The 20,368-nt window shown below is 38.6% G+C and overlaps 1 protein-coding gene across 1 annotated transcript in view; it reads left to right on the top strand.

The window, feature by feature from the left end:
- The window catches only part of LRRC63 (leucine rich repeat containing 63), a 35,944-nt gene extending 15,576 nt beyond the window's left edge, over nt 1–20,368 (top strand). The window contains exons 5-9 of the mRNA XM_026017245.2: nt 7,074–7,172; nt 7,376–7,512; nt 10,036–10,119; nt 15,803–16,042; nt 20,182–20,368. Coding sequence (XP_025873030.2) covers nt 7,074–7,172; nt 7,376–7,512; nt 10,036–10,119; nt 15,803–16,042; nt 20,182–20,368 — 747 coding nt within the window. The remainder of the gene's footprint in view (nt 1–7,073; nt 7,173–7,375; nt 7,513–10,035; nt 10,120–15,802; nt 16,043–20,181) is intronic.

Here is a 20,368-nt window from a genome sequence, read left to right as displayed (position 1 = left end):
ATTCTGGAAAAGGCAAAACTATGGAGACCATAAAAATAGCAGTGGTTGCTATTTTTAAAGAAAAATGAACACCTATACTTCACAAACTCTTCCAGAAGACAAGAGGGGGGAACACCTCTTTTAGTATTCTGAACCCAGTTCCACCACGGTGGGGGGATAGTTTCCCCACACCACCAAGCGGTTCTCAGACACCAGCTGAGTGTCTTACCATTCAGCTCAATTCTGCCTAGAGATAACACCAGATTCCATGGGGAAAATGTTCAGTCCTACAAGACTGAACAATTCAGAATGCCAACTAGAAGCCTCGAGTGTTACCTGCACTTCTGACCAACTGGCTATAAATTAGAAGTTCCCATGCCCCTCTCCCTGGGTTCAATTTATTTACTAGAGTGGCTCACAGAACTCAGGAATTCCACTTACTTACTAAATAACTGGCTTATTACAAAGGATATTAAAGGAATTAAAGGATATGAATCAACAGTCTGATAAAGAGATACATAGGACAAGGTGTGGAAAAGGGTATGGAGCTTTCATGCCCTTTCCAGGCACAGCTTCCCCCAAATCTCCACATATTTGTCCCTGGACACTCTCCAAATCACGTCCTCTTGGTTTTTACAGGGTCTTTATTAAGTTGGCATAATTGATTTAAACCATTGGCCTTTGGTGATTGAGCTCAATCTCCCAACACCTCTCCCCTCTCTGGAGGAGGGGAGTTGGTGAGGCAGAAAGTGCCAACCCTCTAATCATATGGTTGGTTCCCTTGGAAACTAGCCTCCATCCTTCAGTGCTTTCCAAAAGTCACCTCATTACCATAAACCCAGTTGTAGTAGAAAGAAGCATGGTGTGAATAACAAGACCTGCATTTCACCTTTACAGTTCTGAAGTGATTTCAGGAACTGAGGACAAGGGATTTACAAATATAACAAAAGATGTTCCCATTGCTCTCATGATTCCAGAAATTTCAAGAATTTGGGGTACCCACTATTTGCTTCAATGTGGAGAGCCTTGGAGGGTATTGTGCTGAGTGAAATAAGTCAATCGGTAAAGGACAAACATTATATGGTCTCATTCATTTGGGGAATATAAAAATCAGTGAAAGGGAATAAAGGGAAAGAAGTGAAAATATCCGTGAGGGTGACAAAACATGAGAGACACCTAACTCTGGGAAACGAACAAGGGGTAGTGGAAGGGGAAGTGGGCGGGAGGGGGGTGTTGGGATAACTGGGTGATGGGCACTGAGGGGGACACTTGGTGGGATGAGCACTGGGTGTTATGCTATATGTTGGCAAATTGAGCTCCAATAAAAAAATAAAATAAAATAAATAAATTAATTAATTAAAAAAGAATTTGGGGTACCTGTGGGCTAGGAACTTTGAATGAAGCCCAAATACATATGAGAGATGTATTTTGGTCACCTGAGTGACCAAATACATATTTTTTTAAATTATAAAATCACAATCTCTAACACATTCTATGCTGTCAATATAACCTGGGTGCCAGAGGAACAAAGGACACCACAAGAAAACCACAGACCAACACCCCTTATGAATATAGATAAAAATCCTCGGCAAAATACTAACTAATGGAGTCTGAAAAATTAAAAGGATTATACATAATAACGTAGTGACATTTGTTTTTGAAATAAAAGGATGGTTCAACATCAGAAAATCAGTCAATATACATTAATGCATAGAGGGGGAAAACCTAATTATCTTAATTGATGCAGAAAAGACATTTGACAAGACTTTGGTTCTTTAAAAGGATCAATGAAATTTCTAAATCCATAATGTGATTGGTTAAGGAAAAAAAGAAAGAAAGCTCTAAGTGCCGAATTCAAAATAAAAAAGGAGAAATCACCACATGTCTCCCAGACATTAAAATAAAAGGTAACAAAACACTAAGGACAACCTTTTTCCAGTAAGGGCCACGGCTGTGATGAAATGGAAACATTCCTTGGAAAACATAACTTGCCAAAACAGGCACAACAAGAAATAGAACGCCAGTATAGTTTTGTGCCTGTAAGAAAATCTAATTAAAATTTTAATTAAGAGCCTTCACACAAAGAAAGCTCCAGGCACATAGGACTTCCCCGGCGGGTCTATCAAACATTGAAGGAAGAAATAACACCAGTTTACATGAACTCATTTTATGATGCCCATATAACTCCCTCACCAAAACCAGACAAGGATATTATAAGAAAGGAAAATTACAGGCCACTATTTTTCATACACGTCAGTGCAAAACTTCCAAATCAAATTCAGCAATATCGAAAATTAAAAACGAAGGATACCATGTCATGACTACATGGAGTTTTCACAAGAAATTGAAAGTTGTTTTCATATTTGAAAATCAATGTTATTCTCAGTAATATCATCGCAATAAATGCAAAAACCTGATCACATTCAACACACATTTACCATGAAAGAAAGAGGCACGGGCGGGGGGGGGGGGGCTAAATGGGTTAAGGGTTTTCACTGGGCTCAGGTCCTGATCCTGGGGTCCTGGGATGGGGACTCGGCTTCCAGCTCTCCGCCTGACCCTCCCGCCAGCTCATGTTCTTTCTCTGTCGCTCACTCTCTCTGTCCAATAAATAAATAAAATCTTTGGAAAAATAAAAGATGGGAAAAAAATCCCTAAATATACCTCTAAATAGACTAGGATTAGAGAAACCTTTCATAATTAAATAAAGTCTATCTATGAAAACTCTGCAACCAATACCAAATAGAATCAGTAAGGGTTGATAAAGAAAGGGGCGCTAATCCCCAAGATTAGGAGCAAGGCAAGAAAATTTTTTCCTTCGATTTTATTCCACATTGTAATGATGGTTCTAGCCACTTCTCTAAGATAAGGAAGATCGGAAAGGAGGAAGTAAAACTATCTTCCTTGGCATGCAACATGATTGCTTCTGTAGAAAAGCTTAAGGAAGGTCAAGAAAAGAAACCCTACCAATAAGTAAATTCAGCAGGTTGCTGGGAACAAAGTCAAAAGTTTAAAATCTGACATAGGACTATCACCAGGGACAAAGTCATCGAGGCCATCTAGAGTTTTGCCATTTGCATTAAAAAAAAAAAAAAAAGTGGACAGAAGACTTCAACAAATCCTTTGCAAAGGCGGTTATGCTAACAGCCATTCAGAACCTGAGAAGGTTCTTGTCATCATCAAGAATGACAAACTGAAACCACGGTCAGATTCCACTGTGGTGTGATGACTAAAATTCTCTGTAGAATGACTAAAATTAAAAACTCAGGGGAGGTCAATTAAAAAAAAAACAAACTCTGATTATATTCCTTTATTTGTTTTTTCAGAGGACCAGCTTTTTGACATTCTGTTTTTCATTTTATTAATTTTTTGCTCTTATTTATTGTTAATATCTTTCTTCTTTTGGAGGCATTCATTTGCTATCCTTTGCCTAACTTCCATCAGTGATTTTCAGCCTTTCCTTTTCTTGTTTATGTATTTAAGGCTCTAAATTTTTTTGCAATCATGACTGTACTCCCCCACGGTTTTTGAAGTGTCCTATCTTTGAATATTTTAATTTTGAAATGATTTGGAAGTTACAGAGACGTTACAAGAAAAGTACAAAGGAAACTTGCAGATACGCTTCATTACCCCGCGAATACTTTAGGACGTATTCCCTGCAAGCAAGAACATTCTCCTACATAACCACGGGACAAACTTCGAAATCGGGAAATTAATATTGATTCATTACTCTATTCAACCAAGAGATCCCATCTGACGTTTGCCAGTTTAGCCCATAATGTTCTTCATAACAGAGGGATCCAATTTAGGGTCACATGTTGAATACAATTGCTTCAGTTTTTGTCCTAGCTGGTAGGCTTTCTTTGACTTTCATGACTTTGAAACTTAAAAAAAAAATTACAGGCAAGTTATTCTGCAAAATGTGCATTATTGTGGGTTTGTCTTAGATTTTCTGATTAGATACAGGTCACTCACCTTTGGCATTAATATTCAAAAGCTTTTTTTCTTTCATCCTGTCTTATCACATGGTACATGATTTCAGTTGAACCCATTACTAACAGGGTTTACTCAGATTACTTGTATAAAGTGGTACCTTCAGAGCTTCTCCCCTGTTGCTCTTTTCCCCTTTGTACTTAATATGTAAAAACTATGCAAGCAACCCTATTTCTCATCAGATGTTTGATTTATTTATTAACTTACATCATTGTTTCGTGTGGTGGGCCATTATTTTTATTCTCAAGTTGTCCCAGATCTCGTTAGTAAAAGCCCATTCAAGTTGGTTTCTGTGTCCTTTTGACATTTCCGGTCATGTGCTGTGGCTGGTATGGGCTGGGGATCCCAGAGCACTCTGAGCTGGGGCTGTTCCAGTGGGATGGCTGGAGTGAAGTATGCCACGGGCTGGGGATTCTTTGTGCAGAGGATACCCCGACAGGACAGCTGAAGCTGAAGTGGGTGCAAGCCAAGTGCCCCTAGCATGCGCAGCATAACGTCACCCTGGTAGGGTGGCTGGAACTGAGATGGGGCACAGACTGGGGTGTCCTGGGGTGCTCTATGCAGCGGGAGCTCTGTTGTGTAGTGCAAAAGCAGCTATGTACAATACTTAAAGTTATGAAGATGGCTGTGTTCCGGTAAAAATTTATTTAGAACAACAGGTGGCAGAGTATAGTTTGCTAATCCTTGCTTTATTTTTTTTAAAATAAAGATTTCATTTATTTGAGAGACAGAGAGAGATATAGAGAGAGCGCACAACAGAGGAACAGCACAGGGAGAGGGAGAAGCAAGCTCTCTGCTTGGGAGCTGGATGCAGGGCTTGATCCCAGGGCTTGATCCCAGAGCTTGATCCCAGGACCTTGGGATCATGACCTGAGCTGAAGGCAGATGCTTAACTGACTGAGCTACTCAGCCTCCCCCACTAATCTACTTGCTTTAAATGGAGAAAGAATGTAGCTCTTAAAGAGTTGAGCGGAGCTACTGAAGAAAAAATTTATTTCCACAGCCATTAATATTATTTTCAAAGATATTTGACTCCAAAGTAGAATCCTGAGCTCTGGGGGCGGGGTGGGGGGTGATATAAAAGAATCAAAAGTCATAATTCCTGATCTAGTTTGGGGACCTTATTAAAAGAAGTAAATTCTATATGAACAAAAACTTGCACAGGACAAGTGGACTGATTGATACAGACCAGGACATGAGTAGTTAAAGGTTGCTACTAGAGCGGCTCAAGAGATGGGGGAAGTCTCCACATTCTTAGTGCTCAGTTCTTCACATCTTTTCCACGATAATCACAGCAAACAGGTCTTATAGTGGGATGATAAAAATAGAGATCCAGGGTACCTACGGCGGGCTGGCCCTATAGTGAAGGTCCCTGGGATTCCATGAAGCAACATGAAGGTTCTGGGCATTCACTCAGCCAATATTTATTAAGAACCCACCATGTCCCAGTGGTAAGCTATCTCACTATGTATCAGTGCGCAAAACAGAAGAGAATCTCTATTTCACGGAGCTTGTTGTACTCTAGCAAGGGTGAGGTCATGCATGTATGTGTCCGTAGTCTGTCCTGTAAGGACAAGCGTTATGAAGAAAAATGAAACAACAGACAGGGACAGGGAATCATTGATGGAGCACTGGTTTGAGAGGTTGCTATTTACTAAAGGTTGGTTAGGGAAGGCCTCTCTGGTCAGAGCACCTGGGAGCAGATAGCTGACTCTCCGCAGGCCAGAATGAGAGATCATATAGTTCACGGGACCAGATGAGAGAAGGACTTTCCAGGCAGACGGAAATGTAAAGGCGCTGGTTGTCTGAACACAGTAAGTGGAAGGATTAGAGATTACGACAGACAACATTTCTACTACGTAAGTGCGGTGCTAGCTCTGCAGAAAAAAATGTTTAATGACAGGAAAAAAAAAAAAAGAATACCTGCTTCGTCTATATAGACATTTACAAATAGTAATACTTTAATAAAAGGTCAGTCTTGAAACCAGTACTGCCAGCCTCAAGGTCCTTTAGCCACGAGCCTTTCGTTCTTACATGGTACGTGGTATAGCCCAACGCACCTGCAGCAACATCGTGGTTCTCTACAAGCTGAGGTCTGATCCTCCAACAATGGGGTTCTTTGGCCCCTTCAGTTGACCATTAATGACTCTATGACGTTTAAGAAATCAGTGTTTCAATTTTCCTGGGGCATTAAAGATGCTGGGGGTACCAGACATGTCTTAATCGGTTCCAGCTGCTATGACAAAATACTATAGACTAAGTGACTTAAACAACACATGCTAATTTCTCACAGTTCTGGTGGCCGGGGAGTCCAACACTGAGGTGTCAGCTGATTTATTTCCTGGTTAGAGGTCTCTTGCTCAGAGCTGCCTTCTTCCTGCATCCTCACCTGGTTGGGGGTGGGGTGGGGGGGAAGGAGAGAGGGAGAGAGAGAGAGTTCTGGTCCCCTCCTCTTCTTATAAGGGCACTAATCCCATTATAAGGGCTCCACCCTTAAGGTGTCATCTAACCCTAATTACCTCACAAAGGCCTCACCTCTAAATGCCATCATATTGGGGATTGGGGCTTTCACATAGGAATTTGTGGGGAGCATAAACGTTCAGTTCCTAGCCAGGCACAGTTTTCCTCAATCAGAATTGGCATATTTAAGCAAGAAATTTTAGATAGACATTAGATTAATAGAAAGATAACAGAAGTAGAAACATGAACAAAAATAAGAGAGATAATAAAATATAAAATATATTTACTTACACTTCAGCATGTAGAGGACGCTCCATAAATGTTTGCTTGTGGTTAATTCAAAATAATTCGTGTCACACGTATAGCGCCGTACTTTTACATACACGAGTACTTAGCAGTGTTTCTATTTTGTTTCTATCTTTTGCATATTTAAGGAATTGTTTATTATGACAGACTTTGGTGAATGAATGGAAGGTGAGTAGAGGCTTGCTAGTATATAGTGTCAAACACTGTCACTCAGATTATGCGCTCATTTCTTTTTTTACTTCCGTATAAAATATTTCGTGCATTGTTAATAGTTATTATTTACCTCTTCTAACTAGTTAATAGTTAACCTCTTCTCTCCTGTCACTTTCTCTTAGGGCTTTTTTCTGATGAACTGTCCGGACTTAACGCCTTTGGCTTCCCAGCTGATATATCTTAACTTATCCTTTAATGACATCAGTCACTTCCCCACAGAAGTGAGTCCATTTTTATCATTGTGTATATTGCACTAATTTCTTATTAGTAATAATTATAATAAAAAAATAGACCCTTATGATAAGTTAAAATGAGATAGATGATGCAGCCACTGGATGTTCCTTTGCTGATTCTCTTACATTGGTCCAAAGGGTTTATAAAGTGCACCACGTACTCATGTTTGTTTCTCTTTTCTGCTCCTCAGGTATTTTGTCTTAAAAATTTACAAATACTATTGCTGAGAAATAATCCTATCAAAGAAATCCCTTCTGAAATTCAACAACTTAAGTTCCTTAGAATTTTCAGCATTGCCTTTAATTTGATTACTACTCTTCCACCTGGGTAAGGCCGAGAATCTGAGATTATGAGCCCAGAAAATAGTTTATAATTTAGAAAGAGATCAATTTCCCTTTTGAAAGCAGCTAGCAACTTTTTTAGCCATTAAATGTTTCCCATTCTCTTCTGATTAGCTGATTTGCTTCTTGTCATTGTGCTCAAAGTAATCCTAACAGCTACATAGACGGCAATTAATGCAGGGCTAGTGAATGCTCATCTAGAGATCCATTATTTGAGTATGGGTTAAATGAACCCCAATCCTAGAAAGAGGCTTAAGTGAGAAACTTGCACCGATCCCTTGACAGCCTTTTGGGATATGGAAAGGACACTGAATGTGGAATTAGGAAACCTAGACTTTTAACTTCAAAGTTGATGATGGTCTGTTTCATCTGGAGAAAATCACTTGACCTTCTTGGTCTTTCCTAATCTATAAAACTAGGAAAATTAGCTAGTGTGTTACATAACATCCTTTAATAGGAATGTTGATATTTGGGTATAAAAGAGATGGAATTTCTCCTGACCTTTGGACTGGAAATTATCTAACCCCTAAGCCCCTTGGCCAAATGCAAAACAAGATATGTCTTCCTGTTAAGAGTTGAGCAAATTGCATGTGGGTTAAGGGCAAAGGGACAGGGACTCTTAAATAGTCGAATAACATTTTGTAGAGAAGATTCTCACAGTAGTTAAGGAAATGCATCAAAATTCATTTATAAAGTTGTTCACCCAGCACTGTTTATAATTATCACCGCAACAAATTCTACATTCATAAACTCTAAGTCTACTCTGTCATTTAAAAGAACAAAAAATCAGGCGAAAGTTATACCATTTCTGTATAAAAAATAGGTATATATATATATGGATTTCACAATACACATAATATGCATAAAAAATAAACACCGAAAGTAAGAGTATTATTGCATTGTGTGTATTTTATTTCTGTTTAAATCATCTATATTTTTCAACAGTAACATAAATTGCATTTTCCCTGTCTTGATGCTAGAAGCAGTTATTTCTCTAAGGAGACTCTGTTTCCTTGTTATTGGAAGACTATTTAAAAGCCGAGATCTGGGTGTTAGATGTCCCATTGCTATTGGGATGACATTGCTACTAGACACTCCCCATGAACAGGGCTAAATAATATATGTCTGTATACTACTCTGTGTGTACACACATATCTATGATCATTTCTATGTATATATATGTGTATATATATTTCTGTGTGTATATATGTGCACATAACTACATATATATGTGCATAGAGAGACACACATATATGATATATGTATATACATATATGCACCTAAAGATAAATTTATATCTGATCATCTATAAAATTGTAATTATAAATAAACTTTAATAAGCGCAACCATCATTTAAACAAAATGTAGAAATTCCCAAAGCAACTACAACTTGCTCCTAACTAGAGGGTCAACACTGTTCACCATTTAGAGATTAGGCAAATTAGCTTGAACTATTGCTTATAACTCGAAAAGTTTTAAGGAGCTATTTCTCAAAAATATTAGTGCTTCTAAAATAAAGCAGCGTATTTCTTATTAAATGACATGGGTTATGTATGCATATCAAGGGAAGACTGACAGCACAAATCCACCGAGGCCTGAATATTCGTTGTCCTTCTTTCTGCTTCGGCCTGCTTGGGCTGTAGAATATAAAGCAAATGCAGAAAGGGAAACCCAGGCTCTGACGACCTAAAGAACTGGGTTCTCATCCTAGCTACGCCCCTTCCAGTTAGGCCCTCTATGGTCACAACTATGCCCTTGATTATACTATGCAAAGGTATAATCAACTCAGGTTAAATGTTTGAAGTTTTGTAACCATGAAAAGTCTTTGATTTGTTCATTTAGTTTTCTTGTGAAATAAAGACAGTAAATCATTTCAAAAATCCAAATGGTTTCTTCTTTTTCCCAAAGCTTTGAGACAGCATTTGTTCATGAAATATGCAGGGTGATTTTTGTTCATTGAAGGGGTAATGACATCACCAGACTGGGTATCTCCCCTCTCTTTGTCCCCTCCCCCCTTTCCTTTCTGTTTCTTGTCTTTTCCATCCCACAAGCCTCCCGGAGGGCCCTCACAGCCTCCAGAAAGAACCAATTCCACTGACACCTTGATTTCGGACTTCCGGCCCCCAGAACTGTGAGAGAATAAATGTCCGTTGCTCTAAGCCACCTGAGCTCCTGGTCCTTGGTTATGTCAGCCCTAGGAAACTAAGACAGCAACCAAGAAAAGAATGTCTCTAAAGGTGTTAGCAACTTCTCAGATGGCTTTTTCTGTATGAGGCTTTACCCACTCCAAACGTTTCAAAGCACTCTTAAAGGATAAATGAATCATTTTAGGAACTTCGATTGTAATTAAACCGCCTGTAATGAAAAGAAGTCCATAAATTTCAAGATCATAGAAAAATGTGGTTTCTCTGTCCTTCTACCTATTTGCTCAAGTATTTAATTCTTCATTCATGCCCAGTAAAATGACAAATGTAATCATTTTTAATTCCGCTTTCTCTTTCTATTTAAGGTTATTCTCGTTGTCCCATCTTGAGGAACTTGATATTTCCTACAATAGTATTGATTCTATTCCAAATGAAATCCAGAAACTCAGGTATTTTGGAAGTCATAAGTACACACAAAGTCATATGCCCTCTAAGGACATATTTGGTGGTGATTGGTTGGAGAAAATTGAGTTCTTTCATATATGTAATAACCACCAAACATAACACGTGAAAACATGAAGTTTACAGAAATGTGATTTGAATGATTGGTATGTTTAAGATATAACATTTCCAGTATTTATTTAAAAGCTGTACCAATGGCTACTTGATACAATGACAAGCTTAATGTTGTCCATTCTTCTGTGCATAGACCTGTAGCTCTTACCAGTTTTATTCATTTGGGGTAAGGAAATACATAAATGCAGTATAATCTTAATACCAAGCTCTGATTGTTCCTTACATTGATTTTTAAAAAGTCTCTGAAGTTCATCCATGTCCTTCTAGGTCAGTACCATACTATTTTGATTATGACTTTAGAATAATGTTTAGTAATTAGTAGGAAGATTATTTTTCCTTAATAGCCTCTTAACTATTCTCTTTAGATCAGAGGCTTTAAGATCACTTAATATAATTCCAAGCCCCTCCACCCCCAGAAAAACATAAACACAAAATTGAGATTTCCACTAGAATTATCTTGAGTTTGTATATAAATGTTTGAAGAATTTACATTTCTGATGTTAATAAATCTTTTCATCCTAAAATACAGCATATTTTTTCACTTGTTTAGGTCTTGTTTTATGTCCATAAGAATTTATGACTTGGGGTGCCGGGGTGGCTCAGTCGGTAAAGCGTAGACTCTTGATTTTGGCCCAGGTCATGATTTCAGGTTGTGAGATGGAGCCCCACCTTGAGCCCGGTCTCGGGCTCCACAGAGTCTGCCTGAGATTCTTTCCCTCTCCCTCTCTTTTCCCTTTGCCTTTTCCCCTCCCTAAAATAAATCAATAAAACCTATAAAAAAGTATGACTCATTTCACCTAAGTCCCTTATCTTTATTACTTTCTTTTAAGTATTCTACTTAGAATATTTCACAGTGTTGCAACTATGAATATAACATTTTCTTTAATTTTTCTTCCTAGCTGACCATTGTCAGTACAGAATAGAGAAAAGCTATGTCTTTCTTTATGTGAATTTAAAATCAAGCTATCTACCCCAAATTATCTTCATTCCGGTTCAGTTTTACTAGATTTTCTTTGGTTTTCTGGGAGCGTAGTCTTATCTTCAGTGAAGTGAAATAATTTTACCTCTGCTTTTCTAATATTTGTACCAATTATTTAATTTCTCCTTGACAATGTGTTTTTTTTTTAAGATTTATTTATTTATTTATGAGAGAGAGAGACAGAGAGAGAGAGAGAGAGAGAGAGAGAACATGAGCCCGGTGGAGAAGCAGAGGGGGCGGGAGGAGCAGACTCCCCACTGAGCAGGGAGCCAGATGAGGGCCTCAATCCCAGGACCCCAGGACCATGACGTGAGCAGAAGGCAGACTTAACTGACTGAGCCACCCAGGTGTCCTGAGGACACCCAGGTGTCCCCCATGTGGCAATCTTTATATTTTAATAGAATAATTCCTCCTGTTCACATTTGTTATGAGTGATATATTCAATTTTTTCCTTCCATTTTGCTTTGTATTTACTATTTATTTACTGTTTTCTCTTTTCCTATTTGCCTTCTCTGGATGTGTATGCGTGTGTGCACATGTGTTTAATTTTTTTTTTTTCTGAGTGTTATTTCTTCCCTTTTTTTCCTCCTTCCTTAATTCTGGAACTCTACTGTACTTTCCCACACTATTACTGGCTATCTTTTTTTCCCTCCAAACACAGACACATTTTATTTTATTTTATTTTATTTTATTTTATTTATTAAGATTTTATTTATTTATTCATGAGAGACACAGAGAGAGAGAGAGAGAGGGGCAGAGACACAGGCAGAGGGAGAAGCAGGCTCCATGCAAGGAGCCCGACGTGGGACTCGATCCTAGGTCTCCAGGATCACGCCCTGGGCCAAAGGCAGGTGCTAAACCGCTGAGCCACCCGGGCTGCCCCACAGACACATTTTTAAAAATATTTTGTAAAATCAAGATAAAAGCTACTTCCCCCACTATGGTGATCCATCCCCCTCTGCTGTCTTCTATCAATAGTAGAGACCCTTAGAATCCTCTTTATCTTCCCACCTTCCCTCCAAATGCACTAACCCCTTATTTGATTCAAGGTGTTGTTGAGATGGTTTTAGAAACTTTTGTTTCGTATTCTCATTAGTATTTTCCTCTGCGTTACAACTCTCGTTATTTAAAGAATAATTTATTTCACCCTGAGAAATACACATGAACATTTGCAATCATTCTCCATTTATATTTGACTCTGTTTCAAGACTCACAGCTTCCTGCCCTTCTTTTGTCTCCTACAGAACCTGGAGATACCTCCTTTGATTCATTGGCTATTTAGAGTTTTCTCTAATTAATTTTCCTCTGATGGACTTTATGGGTCATTTTTTTCTTGGATCTTTAACCCTAACAGATAATTGATGGCTCCGGTGAGTGGGCAGTAGCGCACTGCAGCCCTTCCCATAAGTGGTCACCAGCACCCCTCCCTCCCCTAGATCCAGTATTGCACACAGGTGCCTGATGCCAGTTTAATTTCTTTTTCCTTTTAAGTAGTTCTTTTATCTGGAAAGATTGTGATTTTTTTTCATGGTCTTTAGTCTTCAGGAATTTTATCAGATTATGCTTGAGTGTGTCTTTTTGTTAACCTGCTGAAACTGTCCTGCACCTAATTCCATCATGGCTGGGGGAAACAGATGTTCCCCACACCAATAAGCAATTCCACTGGGTGTCCTACAATTCAACTCGATCCCGACACTATCTACCTGGAGACGGCATCAGCTTCTATGGGTTGAGGGCTCAGTACCATAAGGCGACCCCCCTCACCCACTTCAGATACAAACTGTGAGCCCATGTTATGACCTGTGGCTCTTACCAACCAGCTACAGACTGGAGGTTCCCATGACCCCCTCCTTGGACTTCAGATGCCGTTCATGAATCCAGGTTGTTACTTGCACTTCTAATCAACTGGCTGGAAATCAGAAGTTCCCGTGACCTCCTCTTTGGGTTCCATTAATTTGCTAGCCTGCCTCGCATAGGTCAGGAAACCTGTTTACTCACTGGATTTCCTGTTTTTCTTTTTCTTTTCTTTTTTTTTTTTTTTTTACAAAGGATCTATCTATTAAAGGATATGAATCAACAGCCAGATGAACCGATACATGGGGCAAAATCCTAAATAAAGGAACCTCCTGTCCTCATGAAGTTTGGGGGCTGGCACACTGGCATATTGAAGCATTCTGGTTCACCAACCTGGAGGGTCTCTGACTCTTCTCTTTCTGGTTTTTGTGTGGGGAGGTTTCATGACCTAGGTATGATTAATTAAACCGGGGGCCAGTGGCGAATGATTCAACCTCCAGACCCTTGGCCCTCCCTGGAAATCATGGCCAATCATAATGGGATTCCCTGAAACAGCCCTCATCCTTCTGTGCTTTCCACAAGTCACCTCATTAACAGAGACCCAGTCGCGGTGGAAAGGGGCTTGTTCTGAAAAATAAGACACCCTTTTCACTTTTATGGTTCCGAAGTGATTTCAAGAATTGAGGACAAAAAAAGAAAAAAGAAAAAAAAAAGAATTGAGGACAAGAGACAAAATATGTTACAACAAAAGATGTTCCCCTTGTCCTTACCTGCTCAGAAAACTGAAGGGTGTTGGGACCAGGGCCAGGAACTGTGGACAAAGACCAACTATGTATTACTCATAAATCACAGTATCACACCTGTCTCTCCTGGAATGCAATGCACACTTTTAATCACCAGCTTAAACTTTTTTTGTTTTTTTGTTTTTGTCAGAGAAATAGGTTTAACCATCATCTCTTCTCCATCTCTTTCATTTTCCCTTCTTGAGACAACCTATTATTTGTACATTAGGGCTCCCGGAGCTATCCTCTGTGGCATTGATGTAGTTTTTTCTCATGCTTCTTCTTTATATTTTTGCTCTGTTTGAGTTACTTCTACTTTGTCTTTGCCTCTACTTCAGGTCTTTAGGAAGATCATGTTCTTCTTCAGTTCATCCACTTAATTCTTTAGTTTTACAAATGATGTATTTGTTCAAGAAGGTGTGTGCGTGTACGCGCGTGTGTGCGTCTTGTCAAGTGAATTTTATTACGTGTTTCCCTGACTCCTTCTCTGCCTCCACAGAGTGCAGTTGCCTCAGGAGCACTATTCTGTGTGTTTGTTAGTTTTTCTCTTCTGGCTGCTGTGTCTTCTGCTCAAGACCAAAAGCATTCTCAGAGCAACTTCCAGAGAGCGTTTCTTGATGGAAGTTTCTCGGCTTCTGCTCCTGGGGATGCTCAGCTGCAAAGGCTGTCTCGACATGGAGCTCTCCCAGCTTTAGAGATTGTCCAGCCTATCAAACTCCACAGAACTCCTCGAGAGGAAAGAGGAACGCACACTGGTGAAATCTGTAAGATAAAGCAGTTCAGGCAGGGCAGCCTCCCCCAGGGGTGTTCGGGGACCCTCACTGGCATCTCCTAGAGTACAGCACACTTATTCTGGTTGTTCATAGGGCTCTTTGTCGCTGGGCCCAAGGCTTGTGTCTGGGGTAGAGGGAGAAGAGTGACCATGCCAGGTCTCTCCTTTGGGACCAAACTAACGCCGGAGGTCTTGCTCACCTTTCCCAGACTGACAGGTGTCATAATCCGATGGTGGCTGAAGGATGAAGACAGTTGAGGTGCCATCTTTTTAGTCTCATTGTTTTAAATCCCTTCTTTGACCATGTTTTAATGCTGTCAGCAGGAATCAGAACCAAAGACTTTAAATTGTGTGAGGGAGAAACTATACTGCACCCGAGAATCTGGAGTTCTCAGCAACTTAAGACCCAAAGTCCTCATGTCATCCTCTTCCCTCTTAGCACTTTTGACAAATTGGACTAGACTTTGATCTGTTTTTTTTTTGTTTTGTTTTGTTTTGTTTTTCTTAAAGATTGTATTTATTTATTTATGAGAGACACAGAGAGAGGCAGAGACACAGGCAGAGGGAGAAGCCAAAGGCAGACGATCAACTACTGAACCACTCAGGTGCCCCTTGATCTGTTTTTATGTGTCCCTCATAAACAGATACTTTTTCTTTCTGTCTCCAGCACTAAGTAGGAAGGAGATGAGTGTCTGTAAAACAAACAAACAAACAAACAAACAACATACCATCAAGACAACTAGTAGAAAATGAGAACATCAGTAATGTTGGTTCTCTTTGAACAAAGGAGCAACTGATACAGTAAAAACCAAAATATTCAGGTGATGGGAAAGCAAAGTTGGGACATAGAACATGATACATTTTGATGGTGTTAATTTCACTGTTTTGATTAGGCTTGGAGGGAAAAAATGTCCTGATGTTCAATTTGTTTATGAAAATATATTCTTTCTTTGTGTCACTATCTATATTTTTCTTTTTTTCCATAATGACATGTTACAAAGACCCAAAGTACATGCTTTAACTCTACCAGCCACACAAATGCATTTATTTGCATGATAATATAGTGTTTCATTTGCTTTATAATTCTCTGATTCTGAGGAAGTACTTAAACACTTGTATTTTACTGCTACTGTGTTTGATGCCAGTTTGCAGGAACACTGAGATGGAATTTTACTTCAGTATTATGAATTGCATAAATACCTTTTAGTTTTGGTTTCCTTTATTTGCAGATCACTTGAAAAACTGAATGTTGATGGGAATGATCTAACGAGTTTTCCTCCTGCGATTTTGAAGCTTAACCTGAAAAAAATCCAATTTGAGAATACTTACACTCATCCTACTCTTTGGAAAGAAAATTCATTGAATAGCCCACAGCATCTCACTCAACTTACTTCTTTTTTCTTTTTAAAAAATAATCTACATAAATATTATGATGAGATCCCAGTGGAAATTCAAAAGCTACTAAAATGGTGAGCAAATTCTGCAGCCCTTTTATTTATTTTTTATTTTTTAAAAAGATTTTATTTATTTATTTACTCATGAGAGAGAGAGGCAGAGACACAGGCAGAGGGAGAGGCAGGCTCCATGCAGGGAGCCTGACGTAGGACTGGATCCCAGGTATCCAGGATCACGCCCTGGGCTGAAGGCGGCGCTAAACCACTGAGCCACCCGGACTATACCTCTGAAGTCCTTTTAATGAAAACACACTTTTGAGCATTTACAATATTATCCATTCGAGGCCAGGTGACAATTTTACTATTAACATACCTACACCCCAGCCTCGAACATACATAGAATTCTTCAAATTTCTTCTTCTGGCTCTTCAGGCATAATGTTGTCTGAGTTCAGCCTATTTATTAATATTTTCAAGTTACTATTTAATTCCAGGGTGAGTTACGAATTACTGAGGTGTAACTGGCAACACCTATCCAGTTGTGGTATTAATCTTTTCTATGGATTACTAAGGACATGGAAGTGGTTTCCTCCAAAAGAGGGTTCTTTAGTCCCAGGCATCCTATGCAGGAAACTGCTTTAGACTCTGACTTCCTAGAGACCAGAAAGAGAGCAGTCATATTTAGAGCAGGGATGCGCAGGGATTAATGACCAGCATGAGAATCATTGCCTAATATCAGGACTAGGGTTTTTAAGCCCAATGCACGGGGAATCCACTCAGCTTATCTCTTACTTCCTTCAGATAGTTTAAAACTATTTTTACACCCATCAGTGTTTATATTATTGATCTAACCAATATTTGTTGTATGCTTAAGTAAAATTTCCCAGGAATATTTAAATTACTAATATTGATATTAGTAATATCAATTACTAATTATATTGAGTAATTATATTGAGGCCAGAAGCCTAAATGGGCTAGCAATCATCAAAGAAATGGAGAAAGGTTATTAATAATCTACCAATAAAAAGGGGACCAGGACCTAAAGTTTTCAATTTTAATCCATTGAGGAGTCAATGCTCATGACATGAAATAATAATAACAATGTCTATGGTGTGGTGTTAAAAAGAAAGAAAGAAAGTATAATTAAAACTAAACATCAAAGAAGTTAGAGATGTGGGGGCACCTGGGTGGCTAATTCAGTTAAGCATCTGACTCTTGGTTTCAGCTCAGGTCGTGATCTCAGGGTTGTGAGGTGCAGCCCTACATTGGGCTCCATGCTCAGCAGGGAGTTTGCTTAAGATTCTCTCTCTCCCTCTCCCTCTGCCCCTCCTTCCATGAGCACATGTGTGGGCAATCTCTCTCTCTCTCTAAAAAAAATTAGAGATGTAATAGTTGTGGGATACTTTTTATAATAACAGAAAGAAACATGATATACTTAGAAATATATCAATCGAAATATGTACAAAGCATGTACAGAGAGAAAACTTAAAACTTGACAAAAAGGTAAAGAAGTCTGAATTAAATGAGATACATCTTCGGGTACAATAAGATGCAACACAAAAAATATGTATCAATTCTCCCCAAATAGAGCTGTATATTCAATGTGGTTTTGGTCAAAACCCCAACAGAGTCTTCTGAGAAGCTTGATAAGCTGATTATAACATGTGTATGGAAAAGCAGAGACCCCAAAATAGCCAAGACAAGCCTGAAAGAGAAGCCTAACAAAGTAAGGGACTTGCTGACTAGACATAAAGATGTATTATAAAGTTAGAGAAAGTAATACAGGTGGTGTTACATGCAAGGAAAGACACATTAACCAGTGAAAGAGAAGACATAGTCCAGTTACATTCTCATGCATATGTGAAAACTTGGACAAAATAGCCTTGTGGATCAGTAGGGAAAGGAGAGACGTTTCAACAGGTGATACTGAGATATTTGGCCACTTATAGGGAAAAAAATGTACAGTTATATTTCTGTTATCTGTATGTCACTATCATACATAAAATAACTTCACTTGGATTAATGATTTAAATAGGAAAAGCAAACTTTAAAGACTTTAAAAGCAAGTATAGGAGACTAATCCATATGACTTCATGATAGAGAAAGATACTTTAAGCAAAACAAAAAATAAAACAGTAGAACCATGTTTTATAAATTTGACAAGTGTTTATTTTCCACATAATATGACACCATCAATGAAATTAAGAGACAAGCCATTAAGAAGATGTTGCAATGCGTATAGCTGTTGACACATATACATGTCTCCAAGAAATCAAGAAGAAAAGATATAACCAATAAAAAGTGTATAAGTGATAGGAATATGCCATTCATGGATGATGACACAGAGAGAGCTGATAAAAATGAAGCATGTTAGATCTCACTAGTAATCAAGGAACTGCGATATCAAATAGCAATGACAAATTTTTTGTTTACCTATTTTATCAAGATTAAAAAGATTGTATGTCGGCAAATTGAATTTAAATTTAAAAAAATGTAAATAAATAAATAAATAAATAAATAAATAAATAAATAAATAAATGAAAAGGTGGACATTCAATGTTGTCTTTGAGGCACCAGGGTGGCTCAATCAATGAAGCATCTGTCTTCAGCTCAGGTCATGATCCCAGGCTCAGTGGGGAGTCTGCTTCTCCCTCTCTCTCTACCTCTCCCCTCTGCTCATGCTCTCTCTCTCTCTCTCTCTCTCAAGTAAACAAAATCTTTATAAAAATTTTCCAAAATTGTTTGTCTTTGGATGGCCCAAAACTGGATTATCATATACCATTAGTAGTGCTGTAAATTGGTGAAAGCTTTGTAGAATGCAGTTGGATGGTATCCTACTTACCCCTTGAAACAGAAATTTAAATCTTCAGAATCTGTCTCATAGAAATAGTTAAATGTGAACACAAAGTTGGGCATAGGGATGATAATTGCAGCCTCAATGTGCACCAATAAAAAAAGTGATAAAATAAATTATGGTGTATTCATATTATGGAATACTATAATGCTATTAATATGAAGTAAAACAAAATGTATTGCAATAAAAGTTGTCCAAGACATTACATCAAATCTCTCTTTTGAGATGTTATATATAAAATTTAACATGTATACATTTTTATATTAAATTTTTCTTTTTTTAATCTAAAATTGGTAAATTGGGATCCCTGGGTGGCACAGCAGTTTGGCGCCTGCCTTTGGCCCAGGGCGCGATCCTGGAGACCTGGGATCGAATCCCACGTCGGGCTCCTGGTGCATGGAGCCTGCTTCTCCCTCTGCCTATGTCTCTGCCTCTCTCTCTGTGTGTGACTATCATAAATAAATAAAAATTAAAAAAAAATAAATAATAAAATTAGTAAATTAAGGGCATGTGGATGGCTCAGTGGTTGAGCATCTGCCTTCAGCTCAGGTCATGATCCCAGGGTTCCTGCTCAGCAGAGAGTCTGCTTCTCCTTCTCCCTCTGCCCTTTCCCTCCTTTCATGCTCATATGTGCATGCATGCACTTTTTTTCTCTCTCTCAAATAAATAAATCTCTCTCTCTCTCTCTCTCTCTATACACACACACACACACACACACAGAGGCACTAATCCTATACTAGGCTATGATGGAGTCTCTTTATTTTTAAAATGATATATTTATTTTTTAATTATAAAAATAATGCATATTTATTATAGAAAATTTGGAAAAACATTTATAAAAGCATGTCAAATTTCCTGTGATCGCATTGACCAAGAATAATTACTGTCCTCTATTTGGAATCTTTTTGTTTTTGTTTTTGTTTTTTAAATCTATGTTAGTCACACACAGAGAGAGAGAGAGAGGCAGAGACACAGGCAGAGGGAGAAGCAGGCTCCATGCACCGGGAGCCCGACGTGGGATTCGATCCTGGGTCTCCAGGATCGTGCCCTGGGCCAAAGGCAAGCGCCAAACCACTGTGCCACCCAGGGATCCCCTCTATTTGGAATCTATCCTCAGATTAAGGATAGATTCTTAGAATCTATCTTAGAAAATTAGGAGTGTCATATATATTTATCTACTTTATTTTTTTAGCATTTAATTTGTACTTGCGTATGTTTTCATTCCTCAACTAAGATGGTAAGATCAATAATAACAAAGGTTCTATTTGATACTACTGTGAGTCTCACAGAGCATCAAATATGATGTCTTCTCTTCAGTAGATGTTTACTAAAATACTGATTTGATGTGTCCTCCATTGCAGCACATCTAGATGTGAATGGTGTAACGGTCCCAAGTTTGGTGAAGGTTTTCAAGTCATCCGATCCTATGATGTTTCTGGAGCAACGCACCTTCCTGTTTTGTTTCATGTCTGTTCTTCTTCCTGCTACAGAAAAGTGAAAGAAAGCAGTTTTTTTTCAGAGAATATTCCTAGTGGAATAATAGTCTAA

Source organism: Vulpes vulpes, chromosome 6, assembly GCF_048418805.1.
Source record: "Vulpes vulpes isolate BD-2025 chromosome 6, VulVul3, whole genome shotgun sequence".
NCBI classification, from domain to species: domain Eukaryota; kingdom Metazoa; phylum Chordata; class Mammalia; order Carnivora; family Canidae; genus Vulpes; species Vulpes vulpes.
The sequence above is the reverse complement of the archived record's forward strand: the minus strand, read 5'-3'. Positions and strand labels throughout refer to the sequence as shown.